The sequence below is a fragment of the Pristiophorus japonicus genome, chromosome 14 (genome assembly GCF_044704955.1).
Source record: "Pristiophorus japonicus isolate sPriJap1 chromosome 14, sPriJap1.hap1, whole genome shotgun sequence".
NCBI lineage: Eukaryota > Metazoa > Chordata > Chondrichthyes > Pristiophoridae > Pristiophorus > Pristiophorus japonicus.
Window position 1 is genome coordinate 96,148,382 of NC_091990.1, and position 16,995 is coordinate 96,165,376.

Below are 16,995 nucleotides of genomic sequence, written 5' to 3' on the forward strand. Positions count from 1 at the left end.
CTCGGGCCTCATGAAGAATCTCCTGGCTCCGGCAAAACCAACAGAGAAATCCTATGAAGAATTATGTACGCTGGTCTGGGAGCACCTAAATCCTAAAGAAAGCATTTTGAGTTGAGATATTGGTTCTACACGTGTCAACGATCGGAGGGCCAGGAAGTGGCGAGCTATGTCGCCGAACTAAGGCGCCTCGCAGGACATTGTGACTTTGAGGTATTCCTAGAACAAATGCTCAGAGACTTTTTTATACTGGGCATTGGACATGAGACAATCCTTCGCAAACTGTTGACTGCAGATACTCCGAATTTAAATAAAGCCATAACGATAGCCCAGACATTTTTGGCCACCAGTGACAACACCAAACAGATTTCGCAGAGTAAAGAAGTTTTGCCAGTACTGTGCATAAAGTAACATCGGTTTCGAGCAGAAATATACATGGCAGAACTTACATGCCGGCTGCTGCTGCCCGACCTCAGTTGACCCAGAGTCCACCATCAATCGTTAATGCGAGGCAGTTAACACCCTGTTGGCGTTGTGGAGGTGATCATCGGCCCCATCAATGCCGCTTCAAGCACTATGCGTGCAACGGCTCCAGAACAATGGGACACCTCCAGCGAATGTGCAGGAGAGCTGCAAACCCTGCAAACCCTGCAAACCACCACGTTGCAGAGGAAGATCGATCCACTGTGGATCAGGCTGAATTGGAGACTCGTACCGGGGAGGCAGAAGTGTACGGGGTATACACATTCACTACGAAATGTCCACTAATAATGTTAAAAGTTGAACTACACGGTATTCCAGTATCTATGGAACTTGGCACGGCGTGCAAGTCAGTCCATAATGAGTAAAAAGGCCTTCGACAGGCTGTGGGGCAAAAAAGCACACAGGCCCAAGCTCAGCCCCATTCACACCAAACTAAGAACTTACACCAAGGAACTAATCCCTGTAATTGGCAGTGCAGAAGTCAAAGTCTCCTATGATGGAGCAGTACACGAACTCCCGCTGTGGATTGTGCCAGGGGATGGCCCCACACTGTTTGGCAGAAGCTGGCTGGGAAAAATCTGCTGGAACTAGGGTGACATCCGAGCACTTTCATCTGTCGATAATGCCTCATGTGCCCAGGTACTGAGCAAGTTCCCATCGTTGTTCGAGCCAGGCATTGGAAGCTTCTCGGGGGCAAAAGTGCAGATCCATTTGGTTCCCGGTACGCAAACCATCCACCAAAAGGCACAAGTGGTACGGTACATGGTGCGTGAAAAAGTGGAAATTGAGCTGGACAGGCTGCAGTGAGAAGGCATTATTGCACCGGGAGAATTCAACGACTGGACTAGTCCGATTGTCCTGGTATTTAAAGAGGACAGCACGGTTAGAATTTGTGGGGACTATAAAGTAACAATTAACCTTTTTTCGCTGCAGGACCAGTACCCGCTACCCAAAGCAGACGACCTATATGCAACCCTGGCTGGAGGGAAGACATTCACCAAGCTGGACCTGACCTCGGCCTACATGACGCAGGAGCTGGAGAAGTCTTCGAAAGGCCACACCTGCATCAACACACACAAAGGTCTGTTCATCTATAACCAGTGCCCGTTTGGGATTCGGTCGGCTGTGGCTATCTTCCAACGGAACATGGAGAGCCTGCTAAAGTCGGTTCCTTGCACCATGGTTTTCCAGGATGACATACTGGTTACAGGTTGGGACACCATTGAGCACTTGAAAAATCAGGAAGAGTTCTTAGTCAATTGGATAGCGTGGGGCTCAGGTTGAAACACTCGAAGTGTGTTTTCCTGGCGCAGGACGTCGAGTTCTTGAGAAGAAGAATTGCAGCAGACAGCATCAGACCCACCTCGCCAAGACGGAGGCCATCAAGAACGCGCCGAGACCACAGAACGTAACGGAGCTGCGGTCGTTCCTGGGACCCCTTCACTATTTTGATAATTTCCTACCTGGGTTAAGCACCCTGCTAGAACCCCTACATGCGCTACTGCGCAAGGGAGACGACTGGGTATGGGGGAATTCACAAGAGGCTGCCTTTAAGAAAGCCAGAAATCTGTTGTGTTCAAACAAACTGCTTGTCCTGTATAACCCTTGTAAACGATAAGTGCTAGCTTGCAATACGTCGCCATACGGGGTCGGGTGTGTGTTACAACAGGCTAACGAATTGGGGATTTTGCAACCGGTCACTTATGCGTCCAGGTGTTTGTCCAAGGCCGAAAGGGCCTACAGCATGATTGCAAAAGAGGCTCTGGCGTGTGTTTACGGGGTGAAAAAAAATGCACCAGCACTTACTTGGTCTCAAGTTTGAGCTTGAAACTGACCACAAGCCGTTCATATCGCTGTTCTCAGAGCAAAGGGATTGATACCAATGCCTCTGCCCACATCCAAAGATGGGCGCTCACGCTGTTGGCATACAACTCTGTAATCCGCCACAGACCGGGCACAGAGAACTGCGCAGATGTTCCCAGTCGGCTGCCATTGCCCACCACCGGGGTGGAAATGGCACAGCCAGTAGACTTGCTCATGATCATGGAGGCATTCGAGAACGAGAAGTCCCTCGTTACGGCCCGCCAGATCAGGACCTGGACCAACCAGGATCTTTTACTGTCCTTGGTAAAAAACTGTGTCCTCCATGGGAGCTGGTCCGGTGTCCTAGCGGAGATACAGGAGGCAATTAAGCCGTTCCACAGACGCAAAGACAAGTTGTCCCTGCAGGCAGACTGTCTATTTTGGGCAATCGCGTGGTCTTGCCCAAGAAAAGCAGAGATACGTTCATATGTGAACTGCACAGCATCCACCCAGGCATTGTAATGATGAAAGCCATAGCCAGATTCTATGTGTGGTGGCCTGACATCGACTCAGATCTAGAGTCATGCACCCAGAGAGGCACCGCTAAGTTTGTGGTCGTGGCCCTCCAAACCGTGGTCGAGGATCCACGTGGACTATGCGGGCCCATTTCTAGGCAAAATGTTTTTGGTTTTCATGGACGCTTACTCAAAATGGATTGAATGTGCAATAATGTCTGTAAGCACGTCCACGGCCACTATTGAAAGCCTACGAGTCATGTTTGTCACGCACAGCTTGCTTGATGTCCTAGTCAGCGACAATGGGCCGTGCTTCACCAGTGCTGAATTCAAGGAATTCATGACCTGCAACAGGATCAAACACGTCACATCTGCCCTGTTTCAAGCCCGCATCCAATAGCCAGGCAGAATGGGCAGTTCAGACCATCAAGCAAAGCTTGAAACGCGTGTCGGAAGGCTCCCTGCAGACCCGAGTACTGCTCAGCTACTGCACCAGACCCCATTCACTCACCGGGGTTTCCCCAGCCGAGCTGCTCATGAAAAGGGCGCTAAAAACAAGGCTCTCTCTTGTCCACCTTGATCCCCATGATCACATGGCGGGCAAGCGGCATCAACAAAGTGTGTACCATGACCGCACAAATTTGTCACGCGATATTGAGATCAATGATCCTGTGTTTGTGCTCAATTATGGACGTAGTCCCAAATGGCTCGCTGGCACGGTCACAGACAAAGAGGGGAGTAGGGTGTTTCAAGTCAAGTTGGCCAATGGACAAACGTACAGAAAACATTTGGACCAAATCAAATTGCGGTTCACCAACAGCTGCGAACAACCCGAAGAAGACACCACCAACTTTGACCCTCCAACACACACACACAAGTGGCAACTGACATCATGGTTGACCACAAAGCCGAGCTCATCGTCCCCAGCAGCCCGGCAAGGCCGGCTGCCCAACAGCCCAGTGAAGAACTGACCAACTCACCCACACCTGTATTTATACCAAGACAATCGACAAGGGAGTGAAAAGCCCCAGATCGCCTCACCTTGTAAATAAGTGTACTGTTAACCTGTATGACACCTGATCACCAGAGGGCCCACCTGTTGGAGTCCCAAGGGATCCCAGCATCCCTTGGGAGCACGGTATATAAGCAGGCCACCCACGAGGTACCTGGACTCTGGAGTCTTATTAAAGGAGCTAAGGTCACACTTGCTCATTGTACACAACTCAGTTTCATCCTTTATTATGAGCGTGCCATAAACCTTACCAAAATGCAAGACTTGCCACAAGGAGGCACACCTGTGGGAGACCTAAGGGTCACCTGTACACTCTGGGGCAAGCAGGTATAAAAGGTGATTCACCATGCTGCTTTGGCACTCTGGAGTCTGAATAAAGAGACCAAGTTTGGGCTTGCGATATAGTCCTATGGATTTATTCTGAACATAACACTCATGATGATAGCATTCGTATTTCCACCACTGCCACTCTGCAAGGGCCATTGCAGTTGCCTGTCAGCCAGCCAGCCCAGACTGCTGCCACCCATGCCAAAGAGATGCGGTCTATAGCCGGGCCTTCTAAGCCCAGAGCTGCTCAAGGTCGTCCTACATGGTCATTTGCAGTGTTCTCCACGGAAAGACAGCAGCCTTCCAGCAGCCATGCTGCAGCCACCGAGGTAGCACTGCGTGGGAGCACTAGAACAGGAAAAGGAATACGAAAGACAGACAAAAAATGAATGGTTTATTAATTGACTTTGTAATATAATCTTGGAATTAATCATTTATAAATTATGTTTGTAATGTTTGTTTTGTGGTGGCTTTCATTTCAGCATTGTGGCCAAGAAGACGCTGTGATGTTCTGTGACAGAGGGATAGTAAGGTGGGGAAGTGTTGAACAACGGGGATCTGAGGTTTCATTCAGGGGAACTGGAGTCTGATGATGCGCTCATGGACAGCCCACCCAGAACGGGGATTTGCAGGTAGCCTCTTCCCTTCCGCCTTCTCCTTGTTTTACTATTCCTCCTCCTCCTCCTTTTGAGGTGGTCACGGAACCCATGATGGCCAAGTATTGGAGGATGCAGCAGACCACCATGAATTTAGACACCCACTCCAGCGTGTATTGGAGAGCTCATCCCGAGTGGTCAAGGCAGTGGAACCGTTGCTTGAGCACCCCGATGATCTGTTTGATGCCATTCCTCGTGGCAGCATGGCTGTCATTATATGATTGCTGGCCATGAGTGGTGAGGTTGCAGAGGGCAATCATCAGCCAGGTGGAGGGCAGCCACCCTTGGGTTCGACGTGGTGGCTGGAAGGTTGCTGGCCACAGCAGACTGGCACAGGATGAAGGCATCATGACTGCTGCCGGGCATTCACCATCATGATGTGCTGGGTATGGTCGCACACCAACTGCACATTAAGAGTTAGGCCACATCTCAGCATTAATTTGTGGCTCTGCAAAGCCACGTGTACGCAGTCGATGGCGCCCTGCACCATGGGAACACCCGCTGTCCAGGCAAAGCCATGTGCGCACTCCTCCTGCTTCTCTCTGTTTGTGGGAAGACAATGAATTCCCTTCTCCTGGAGTACAGAGCCACTGTGACCTCCCGGATGTAGTGATGGATGGTGAATTGTGAGACCTTTGTTATGTTGCCTGTTTCAGCCTGGAAGGATCCGCTGATGAAAAAATTCAGGCCACGGTCACATTGAGGGCCACTGGCAGAGCCACCATCGCCCTGCTCTGAGGCTGCAGGTCTGGTTCCAAGGGGCGAAAGAGTTCCGAGACCACCTTGTTGGTGAAATGGAGAACACACGGCTTGTGTGAAATCCGTCCACACGCAGGTAAACTCAAAGTGGACGGAGAAAAAGAGGCTTCTAGCCTCATTACCATACTTAAATTGACATTCCACCCCCTGGGAGCGGGTTGGTTGCCCGTCGCCGACAAAACTGGAAGTGGGAGCATTGGAGGCAGGATCTGGTCGGGAATCCCACTTTTAACACTTTAAATGCCCCATGCTCCAAATCCAGATGTTTTTTATGGGGAGATTCTGGCCCAGGACTCCACACGTCACTGCCTCAACTAGATATTTAAACTAAGTCATACAACAGGAAATAATTTTTTTTACACTTACCGCAGGAAGTGCAAAAAACGAAATTGCGAATACAGAAAAGCATGAAGCAATCGTTCTGCCGATCCAGGTCTGTGGCACCTTGTCTCCATATCCAATTGTTGTAACGGTCACCTGTGTGGGAGAAGACCAGCTTGTGAATTTTAGGATTATTGTCGAGGAAATTTCTGTTGCAGCAAAGTACCGAAATCTGAGTAATGGTTTTAAGTTGATGGGGTGGCCGGAGAGATCGGGGGTCATCGATGGGAGGGCCGGGAGGGACATTGATGGGGTGGACGGAGAGGCTTAGCTCGGGAGGAGGGGGAGGGAATGTCGGTGGGAAAGCCTTAAGGATCGGGGGTCGAGGGGGCAACTGATTGTGTGGCCGGAGAGATCGGTGTTGCTGACATCGATAGTGGGGGGCGGCGGGGGTGACAGATTGGGGGAATAGGGGAGAAGATCATGGGGGGTCCATGGAGAACATGGGGGGGGTGCGGCAAGAAGAGATCACAAGCCATGGAGGATACCGGGGAGGACATTGGATCACTGGGTGGGGTCAAATCGCTGTGGAGATTCATCGGTTTCCTCGGAGCCTGGGAGGACACACTCCTGCTCACCATGGCCCAGAAGCAGTGTTGAAAAAGTACTTACCTGTTCCATGCATGCAGTCCTCACCTCCTTTTAGCTTTCGGCCAGCGTTAAAGATGGAACAAGGAAAAAATCTGAGGAATGCAGCCTCGTTAAAATATTTAAATGAGGCAGCCGCCTCCTGGGAGTGGGTTGGTCGTTCACACCCCCCCCCTATCGGCACCCCGTCCCACCTCTGTTAAAACCGGAAGTGGGCAGTTCAAGGCGGGTTGTGTTTGCGTTTGAGATTGCTTACATTTCTTTTCCCACCAGACCCAAACCCAAACCCAGCCCTTTTTTGGGGTTAAAATTCCCCATAGAGTCATAGAATCATACAGCATAGAAGGAGGCCATGCACCGTCTCTTTGGAAGAGCTATTCAATTGGTCTCACTCCCCGCTCTTCCCTCATAACCTTGTAATTTTTTTCCCTTTCAAGTATATATCCAATTCATTTTTGAAAGGTACTATTGAATCCGCTTCTCCCACCCTTTCAGGCAGTGCATTCCAGATCACAGCAACTCACTGCCTAAAATCTCACCTCTGGTTCTTTTGCCAATTATCTTACATCTGAGTTCTCCTGTTACCAACCCTTCTGCCACTGGAAACAGTTTCTCCTTATTTACTCTATAAAAACCCTTCATAATTTTGAACGCCTCTATTAAATCTTCCCTTAACCTTCTCTGCTCTAAGGAGAACAACACCAGCTGCTCTAGTCTCTGTCTAACTGAAGTCCCTCATCCCTGGTACCATTCTAGTAAATCTCTTCTGCACCTTCTCTGCAGCCTTGACACCCTTCCTGAAGTGTGGTGCCCAGAATTAGGCACAGTACTCCAGCTGGGGCCTAACTTGTGATTTAGAAAGGTTTAGCATAACTTCCTTGCTCTTGTACTCTATGTCTGTACTTATAAAGCTAAGGATCCTGTATGCTTTTTAACAGCCTTACCAACTTGTCCTGTCACCTACAAAGATTTCTGTATGTGAACTGTTAGGTCTCCCTGTTCCTGAGCCGCCTTTTAAAATGGTGCTGCTGAGAACAAGGAAAACCATCGGTGAGCCTGGCAACACAGGAATCAGCCTGCACCGTTCGATGGTCACTGATGGTGCCACCTATTCTTTAAATGTCTGTCTCTGAATAAAAATCCAGTGTTAGAGCCAGGAGTATTTCATGGGAGTGCTGCTTTTTAGACGTTAATTGCAAAGAAATGGGGGTCACAATCATAAAGGTACGAAGACATGGTGAAACAGTACCTGAGGTGTATAGTTCTCATTCCAAACCGAAAAAGAGATATTCTTTTGTTTGAAATCAGATACTTAACAAGTTCACACAAGTAAAAGCCTTGTTAGAGATATTTTCCTCTCCCTCTCTCTCTTCTTAATTCAGCGATGATTAGAGGAACAATGTAATGGAGCACAGCTGGGGAGCATGTGCCTGAACAAAAATAGAAAGGATTAGAAACGTGAAGTCACACGACAGCACGATACTGATCTGAAGGAGAAGCTTCAGCTTTCAGTCCTGGAGGCAGAGCCACTGACTGATACCAGTACACAGATGTCTTCTCTTCAAAGATAACTCAGCTTTATCAATAATTCACCAACGTACACCCCTGGTTTCCATTTGAAGTGTGACCAGGTGTCCCATTACAGTATTGCACTGATTCACTCATTGAAAAAAAAGGCAACATTATATTTGGGGGGCTTATCACCAAATAAAGCTTTTTTTCTGTGCTGCAGGCTTTAACAAACTATCATATTGCTGGTACTGTCGAATAAGTAGGAAGCACTTTAAACACGAGAGTGGAGGGAGAAAGACAGGAAAGTAACTTGCATTTCAGTTCATCTGAAAAGGGATCAAAACAGCCACGGTACCTCCCCCAAAAAACCCACTAAGCAGGAACGCTGTACCTTTGTTAATAACTTGCAACTAAGAGAATGTCACTTACACATTTAAAGGGATTTTCACCAATGGGAGGTGGAAAGGGAGTTAGATATGGCCATTACAGCTAAAGGGATCAAGGGGTATGGCGAGAAAACAAGAAAGGGGTACTGAGGTGAATGATCAGCCATGATCTTAATGAATGGTGGTGCAGGCTCGAAGGGCCGAATGGCTTACTCCTGCACCTATTTTCTATGTTTCTGTGTTTCTATATGAAAGAGGGCATGAAGTTACAAGGTCCAACTATTTGCGTTAGTACAACCCATAGATTGCATTCCGTGGTAGATTATTGGTGTTCGGATTCCTCTGGATCACTGTTCAATTCGTACACTAGTCCTGCGATAGAATGTTGATGTGATGTATCCAATTATCCAATTTATATATAACTGAGCCACAAAAAAGATTGGTTCACTGGGTTGAGGCCAGGGCTAAAATCACTGAAGCAGTGAATGGTGGTGGAGGGGGGTGGCGGTCGTAAAAATGTTGCAAATTATGAAACGGTTTGAGGGGATAAATGGATTATTTTCACTGATTGGTGAATCGGTAACAAGGACACATAAACCCGGTGCTAGACGTGTTAAGGTTAGAAGGGTTTTTTTTTTCCCCACATAAAGAATGCTTTACAACAGGTGAGTGATGATACCAAATTAATCACTGCATTCAGGGAGGATTAGATAAACACTTGAAGAAGAAAAATATTGAAAGATATGGGGTAAAGAGCAAAGTAGATAACTCCAGTGTGCAGCCAGCACTGGCACAGACACAAAGCTGAATGATCTCCTTCTATGCTGATATTTATATGATTCCATGCACATAGGTTATAACTTTCTGTCTAACACAGATCTCAAGGCCTCCACACATTCTCAGACCTAACTAAGTGAATAGTAGGTTTTGGTCAGCAGATTGGAATGACTTGGGTACGTGTAGGACAAATCTGTAACTCAAATAGTGAAGCAGTTCTTTTATTTGCAAAGCTGCTATCGACAGAATATCCAACCATCCAGACATTGTTAACAGCTAAATATGTACTTAAACCAAAAGTGTCACTGGCATAGTTGTTTTTCTCAAATTAATAAAATAAGGAAAATTGGAAATCTGGTCGGATTGCTAGTGAAAATCTCTTGTGGTTTTGTAAGGAAGGTTAATGTCATGTAATGTCCAGTGAAACAAAGCTCAGTATCATTTCAATGCAAACACTGCTTGCCGTGACACCTGCCACTGCTTAAACTACATAGACGCTGGCCTGTGATATGATGATGGCAGTGTACCATCATCAGTGGTGATGCAGTATATCTGATCATTCATTTACAATCTAGGACCTTTGTGATAGTAATAAGGAAACTTTGGACTTTGTCCTGTGAAGAGATCTGTGATGTTTCTCCATGAAGGCAGATTCGCTTTGAGATAACAAATTAAGGACATTTTTTTGCATCATGTTTCTGAATATTCTTTTCTCTCTCTCTTTCTCACACACTCACTCACTCACACACAGATTTTAAGGTGGAATTTCAGGACTGTGACATTTACTCAATAAGATGCAGTGAGCTTACAAAAAAGAATTCCAAGTCATTGAGTAATTCTTCAGGACAGACTCAATTTATCCCATTCCCTGTCTGCTCCCTACCAGGAACAATCAGAAAGGGATCATCACTGAGGTTTGCAAATCTAAAAGTAATCAAATGTGATATCGATAAATCTCGTACTTCTGGTATAGCTTAAACAACCAAATATTTGGTTCACATTGGCCTTGTGTAATCCAAGCTCAATGTTTAAAATTTGGGCCTTCCAGCTTCATAAATTAATTTAACAAATGTTTATGATTATACTTAACTACCAGAGTATGAAATATGCTAGTAGTTAACATATGGCAAAGAGTAAGTCTTTTGTAAGCATATAAAATAATAAAAGCTTCATTAAAGAGAATGTAGGACCATTCAAAGGTAAAGGGAGAATCCAACAGTATAAGATAAAAGTAAAGCAGAGATAGTAAATAAACATTTTGCATCAGTTTTTACAAATGATAGTGGAAATTAGAGTGTAGGTGTTCTAGGGGAGGATATGGAACAATTGTATAACTGCAGAGAAGGAATTGGTTATAACAAAATTAGTAGAACTCAAGGTTGATGTGTTAACTGCATGCACTCTTGGCTATTGAATGAAGTTGGAAAGGAGATAACAGAGGCTCTGATCACAATTCTCAATCCTCTAGATAAATAAAATGTGCTATGGAGTTGGAGAGTAGTTGATGTTAGATTTCTGTGCAAGAAATGAAAGGAAGGTAAATTAGGTAACTGTAGACTAGTTAGTCAAACTGGATCCATATTTGCTCTCAGCATATATAGATGATTTAGAATTGGGCATGGAGAACACAATCTCAAATTTTGCTGATGACACAAAAGTTGGTGGTTTTGCAAACAGCAAGGAGGACTTTAAAGGATTTTGGGAAGATATAGAACTGTTACAATAATGGGGAAACAGATGGCAGGTGCAATTTAATGTAGATAAATATGAGGCAATAAATATTGGTAGAAAAACAAGTAATGTGAGTATATCTTCAATGGAAAATGATAAAGTGTATGAAAGAACAGATACAGAAAGGAAAAAGTGGAATGTAGGTAGATACATCTATAAACAAAAGCCAAAATATTTGGGGGTTTTAAAATAGAGACTTAGTGTACAAGAATAAAGAAGTAATGATACATTTATACAAAGCTTTGGTTAGGTCACAATTGAAGAACAGCGAGAAGATTTAGGTAGCTTATTATCGAAAGGACATGATAGCCACAAAGAGCATGTGGCTTAGATTCACCAGGCCGATGTCAGCGATGGGAAACCATTATTATGAGGACAGACTTCAGATACTGGGAGCATTTGCAGTGGAGAAGAGAAGGCTTAGGGGAGATTTAATAGAGGTTTTTAAAATTATAAAAGGGTTTTCATAGGTTAATTGGAAAAGAATGTTTCCTCTGGCTGGGCAGTCACGATTAGCGGTCATCAATTTAGAATGGTCATTAAGGGAGGGAGAAGAGAGGTTAGGACAATTTTCTTTACTCAAAGGGTTGTTGGAACATGGAATGCTTTGCCACAGGGCATAATTTAGGAGCGATCACTGTATCTTTTGAAGGAGAACGGGATAAATATTTGAATCAAAGGGAGATAAAAGGTATGAGGAGAGAGCAGGACAGTGGGATTAGTATTGGATTGCTTTAGAAAAAAGCCAGCAAAGATGTGATGGGCCAAAAGGCCTAAATCTTTGTTTTAAATTACTATGGTTCTAAGGAGCAATACTTCTCCGCAATGGAAGATTAAATGGATAAAAACTATGTCAATTTATTAGAAGTGTCCGTTACACGGAGGAAGAATTTGGCAGGGATTTAGCTAGTATTCATTCAGCACTTTATACTGTCATACAGCCTCAGCCAGATCTCATTTACTCCAGTGCCAATTCAGTTGGTCATAGTAAATGGGAAGAATCTCACCTCTCAGCCACTGTAAATCATGGATCAACATTGCTTACTAAACCACGTTACACCAAGCAGACTTTGGGTTCCCTATAATGCCGTGTTGGAACAGACAGCACAAGTTTCTCATTAACCTTCCCCGATATCAATCAGAAAATTGCAGCAGGAGAGGACAAGAGTTGTAGCTGAGCAGAAAATTACAGGAGTGCTTCAAACTGAAAACAGCAGATACTAATTATCCCTGGCCCCTATTACAGTCTTTTACAGTCCATTTCCTTATCGGGTCATATTGCTAAAGTAATCTCCAACTCCCAAATGACTCCGCTAAGCGGAGAGCTATCCCACTTAAAGACACTTACCACACCCCACCACAGGGCATCTGCATAGCTACCAAACTGCTGCGAGCCACTGTCGTCCACAGCATCTTTTTCAGCCAGATATACAAAGTAGGAGGAAAAGATCAGGCCCAGGAACCCGATGTACAGTGTAGTGATCAGCTCCTATTCAAAGGCAAAGTAATAACAAAATTAAACACCAGGCATTTGTTCCTGTGTGCAGTTCTCTTAACTTAATTTTTTTATTATTGAGTACATTTTTGTGCTGGTGTACGATGTCATTAACATAAGACCATAAGAACAGGAGTAGGCCATTCAGGCCCTCGAGCCTGCTCCGCCATTTAATTAGATCATGGCTGCTCTGTACAACAACAACAACATGTATTTAGATAGCACTTTTAACGTAGTGAAATGTCCCACAGCGCTTCACAGGAGTATTATGAGACAAAAAAAATTGACACCAAGCCACATAGCAGGTGGTCAAAGAGGTAGGTTTTAAGGAACATCTTAAAGGAGGAAAGAGAGGTAGAAAGGCAGAGGTTTAGGCAGGGAATTCCAGAGTTTAGGGCCTATGCAACAGAAGGTATGGCCACCAAAGGCTGAGCGATTATAATCAACCCCATTTATCCGCCTTAGTTCCCTATCCTTTGATTCCCTTACTTAACAAAAATCTATCGCTCTCAGTCTTGAAAGCTCCAATTGTCCCAGCATCCGCAGTCTTTTGGGGGACTGAATTTCAGATTTCCATGACTCTGTGTGTGTAAAAGTTCTTCCTCATTTCCCTCCTAAATGGCCAAGCTCTAATTTTAAGATTATGTCCCATCGTTCTTGATTATCCCACCTGAGGAAAAAGTTTCTCTGCAGCTACCCTATCAAATCTTTTTAACATTTTAAACACCGATCCGTTCATCCCACAATCTTCTACGCTCAAGGGAACCCAAGCCAAATTTAATGGGAAACAATTTCTCCTTTTATTTGAAGCTGGCGTCAGAGCCAATCACCCTGAGCACAGGTGCAAAGTAATGCTCCCTCCGCACGGGCCCAGTAACTTGGCTCAACTCCAACCTCATAACAGGACTCCGACTACACCAGTGCAATGTTTTCACCCACTTAACCAACTCTTCATGAGGCATCCATGGGAGAGGACTGACAACTTCTGCTGAGCTGCAAAGAGTGTTGTAGATTTATACCTGCTAGAATTCTAGCCGAGACTGCCCAAAATCCATTTCACTGCTAATAAAGGAGAAGCCTGAGTCAGAACTGAACCCAGATGGGTTAAAATATGTGCCATTGCTTTTCTGTTTCAAAGACAAAATATTTCCAAAATACAAATAGCTGTGATCTTGGATTGAATGATTATTTTTGTCCACTTATACTGCAGTCTGTGCTGTCTCATCCAAATATGTCTGCTCATTTTCGATTTATTTATTTTAGTTCTTTTAATTATTTTTACCTCTCTTATTTTCACTTCTTCCCATACCTCCTCTCACCTTAAGGGGGTGTCTCATGGGGTGCGACATGGTATCATGGGCAGATGAAGGCCAAGGATCAAATTAGAAACCTTCTTGTTCTGTTTGCTTATCTCTGAACTACCCAGTATTTTCACCCAGAGAGACATGATGGGTGCAAAGATCACGTTTTTAAAAAAGCTGCAGCACTGCGCATGTGCACTGTGCTTAGGGTGACACTCCAGTGCAGTAGTGAGGAAGTGCTGCACTGTCAGAGGTCTTTCGGATGAAATGTTATGCCGAATTGCAAATCGCCACAATTTGCTGACGATTTGCGCTGCTCTGCCATTAGCTTTGCAAAAATGAATCTCGCCATTAACCACCCTGTAAATTCATGAAGTTGCTGCATTTGTAAATGAATTGCCTATTAAACTCACCATGGAAGGTTAAGTCTAGTAACTAATAGCATACGTACCCTTTTGACGACGGGATAATTGTTAATGATTGCCAATCAACCTCTCTGGCCCAGAAAGTGAACAATGAAAAGTGTGGAGTCTCATTCCTTCAGGTAGTGAATTATTGTTGGAGATTTTAAAAATATTAAATTTTAACTTTAAACATTTTTTTCTTACATTTCTTTCTGGCTGATTTTTTTTCTCTCTCTTAATCCAATCTTTCTCTCACTTTACTTCTCTTTCTGTCCCTGATTTGACATTGAATTCACTCACTCTAGTTCACCTTCCTTCTCAGTCCTTCCTCAGCTTATTTCTCATTCCTTAAATCTCATTGGTTAAGGCGTTGGTCCCATTGTTCACCAAGGTCCCCGTTACCTGTTGTCACCTTGCACTTCGAACAACTTACAGGGAAGAACATTTTTGAGCTGAAAGGTGCAATAATCAGTCCAACTAACCAGACACACCAGGATATGCCCCACTCCAGTAGATTTTGGCCCATTAACAATTCCTCACTGCTAAATTTAATCTAATTGATCTCCATGGTAAAAGATAGTACATAGATTGGAATAATTGTATTCGATACTAAACACAGCAACTTTACATTCTCTGCCAGTTATCTACGGAAACATTTAACAGGTCCTGAAAACTGAATCGAATGACAAGGGTGGAAGCTAAAGAAAGCTCTTGTCACGCTAGATTAGATGAGATGAGGATTTTGATGGAAGCCAGCTGTCTTCATGATTCATTGTTTAAATTGGCCCCGAGAACATGAAGTCAGATTAGCCCACCTGTCGATGGATAAAGACAACTGATCCCAGAAGTCTCCAGGTACCGCCCTGCCGATCGACATGCAGCATTCGAAGGATCTGCAGAAACCGGATGCCCCTGGAACAAGAGAAAAGCCATGCTCCATTAATCAGCTCGCTGGGTAACCGGATCAGCAGGCTCTAGTGGCTGTGGTCTTAGTTATTAGAGTTTAAAATTGAGGCTTATATATTGAAGGTAGGAACAGGGTAGAGAATCAGGATTAAAACTAATCTTTAGACTACAGCCCTGATAGCACTTTTTATTTTATTCATTCTCGAGATGTGGGCATCACTGGCATTTATCCCTAGTTGGAGTTGGCGGATCTTCTTGAACTGCTGCAGTCTGTGTGGTGAACGTGTCCCACAATGTTTGTAGATGTTTGATACAACTGTGTGGCTTGCTAAGGCACGTCAGATAACAGAAAAGACTCGACCACATTGCTGTGGGACCAGATACAGGTTTCCTTCCCTAAAGGACATTCGTGAACCAGTTGGGTTTTTACGACAATCTGACAGCTTTGTGGGTCACTTTTACTAATACCAGTTTTCCTTTTATTTCCAGAATTTTAAAACTAAACTCCAATTCTCAACCTGCTGTGGTGGGATTTGAACTCACTTTCTCTGGATTATTAGTCCAGGCCTCAGAATTACATAAGATGGCTACAGTGACACCTAAAGGGGTCCTCTCCTCTATAAATGGAAGTGTGTACAATGGTGCAGTTAATGAATCAGTAATAACATCGTCTTGGTTGTGTCTGCCTATCAACCTATTTTGATCTTCAGGTTTGAATTCTTGGCTGAATGGCGAACAAAGTGCTTCATAAAATGGTGCCATTTGGATTCACAATGCTGATCTCAGCCACGCAGCCTTGTGAAGACCAGATACTTACAACAGGACTGGTGGGAATGAGGATAAAAAAATAAATAGGGGAGTGAATCACTCTGTGCTGAACTCCTGTACCCCAGAAAGCCCAGACCATCCTGCTGCAGAGGTCGAGCCTAGGGACTAAGTCACCTGTTGGTCCTCTTGGCCGGGGATGGTGCGGGTCTGAGGGAGGCTGGAGACTCTGCAGGTGGGCAAGACAATCGCTGGCATTTGAGGAACCCAACTGTGAAGTATCCCAAAATGGGAGAAGGGGTTTATGAAGGATCATTTCCTGACCTCATACTGCCAGTGGACTGCCAGCCCCAAACACCACAAGCGCATGGTTTAAATAGGTGGAAAATCAGACACATATCCACTCCGGGAGGGGTGGGCAGGGTGGGGGCAAGGCTGGAAATGCAAAGTCAGAAAGTTACCGCTTTAGTCCTTGTAGTTTTGTTTCTTGCACATAAAAGATGAAGAGCATGATTATAAGCGTGAATAGATTTAATAAAACTGGTAATACAAAACAATGTAGGTGAAATGGTGCTGTGCGATAACACTGCAGACAAGAAAAGTCATGTGAATGAATTAAGCATTCGGACGTTTCATCCCACCCACAACTGAACTGTGGAGGTGTTCCTGCACAAAACCCAGTTGATATTGAGGTCTAAACTTGCTCTGCCTACCTGATGGCTGATGTTGCAAAAACTTGTCCATTCGAGCCCACACAGAGGACTATGACTGAAGCCACCACCACTATGAGATCTGCCAGGAACAAAAACAAAGTCAGGGAGATTGTAGAAAATTAGGATTCACCACACAGCCTACAAACCTTGACGAAAAAAGTCAGTGTTTGAGGGAGTATTTTGGTAAAATGCAGCAAGCACTTAGACAATTACTGACCCTTCTGCCACCGGAAACCGTTTCTCCTTATTTATCCTACATGATATTGAACACCTTGATTAAATCTTCTCATTAGAACAGAGAAGGTTAAGGGAACAACCCCAGCTTCTCTAGTCTCTCCATTTAACTGAAGTCTCGCATCACTGGTACCATTCCAGTAAGTCTCCTCTGGACCCTCTCCAAGGCCTTGACATCCTTTCTAAAGTGTGGTGCTCAGAATTGCACACAATATTTCAGCTGGGGCCTAACCAATCATTTGCTGCATTG

General features: G+C 44.8%; 1 protein-coding gene across 2 annotated transcripts in view; it reads right to left on the reverse strand.

The window, feature by feature from the left end:
• LOC139279437 (potassium voltage-gated channel subfamily KQT member 1) overlaps positions 1-16,995 on the reverse strand; it is an 838,442-nt gene that overhangs the window by 531,029 nt on the left and 290,418 nt on the right. For both annotated transcript variants that reach the window (XM_070898561.1, XM_070898562.1), the window contains exons 4-7: positions 16,512-16,590; positions 14,943-15,039; positions 12,276-12,416; positions 5,919-6,029 (exon numbers count right to left, since the gene is read on the reverse strand). In XM_070898561.1, coding sequence (XP_070754662.1) covers positions 5,919-6,029; positions 12,276-12,416; positions 14,943-15,039; positions 16,512-16,590 — 428 coding nt within the window. The remainder of the gene's footprint in view (positions 1-5,918; positions 6,030-12,275; positions 12,417-14,942; positions 15,040-16,511; positions 16,591-16,995) is intronic.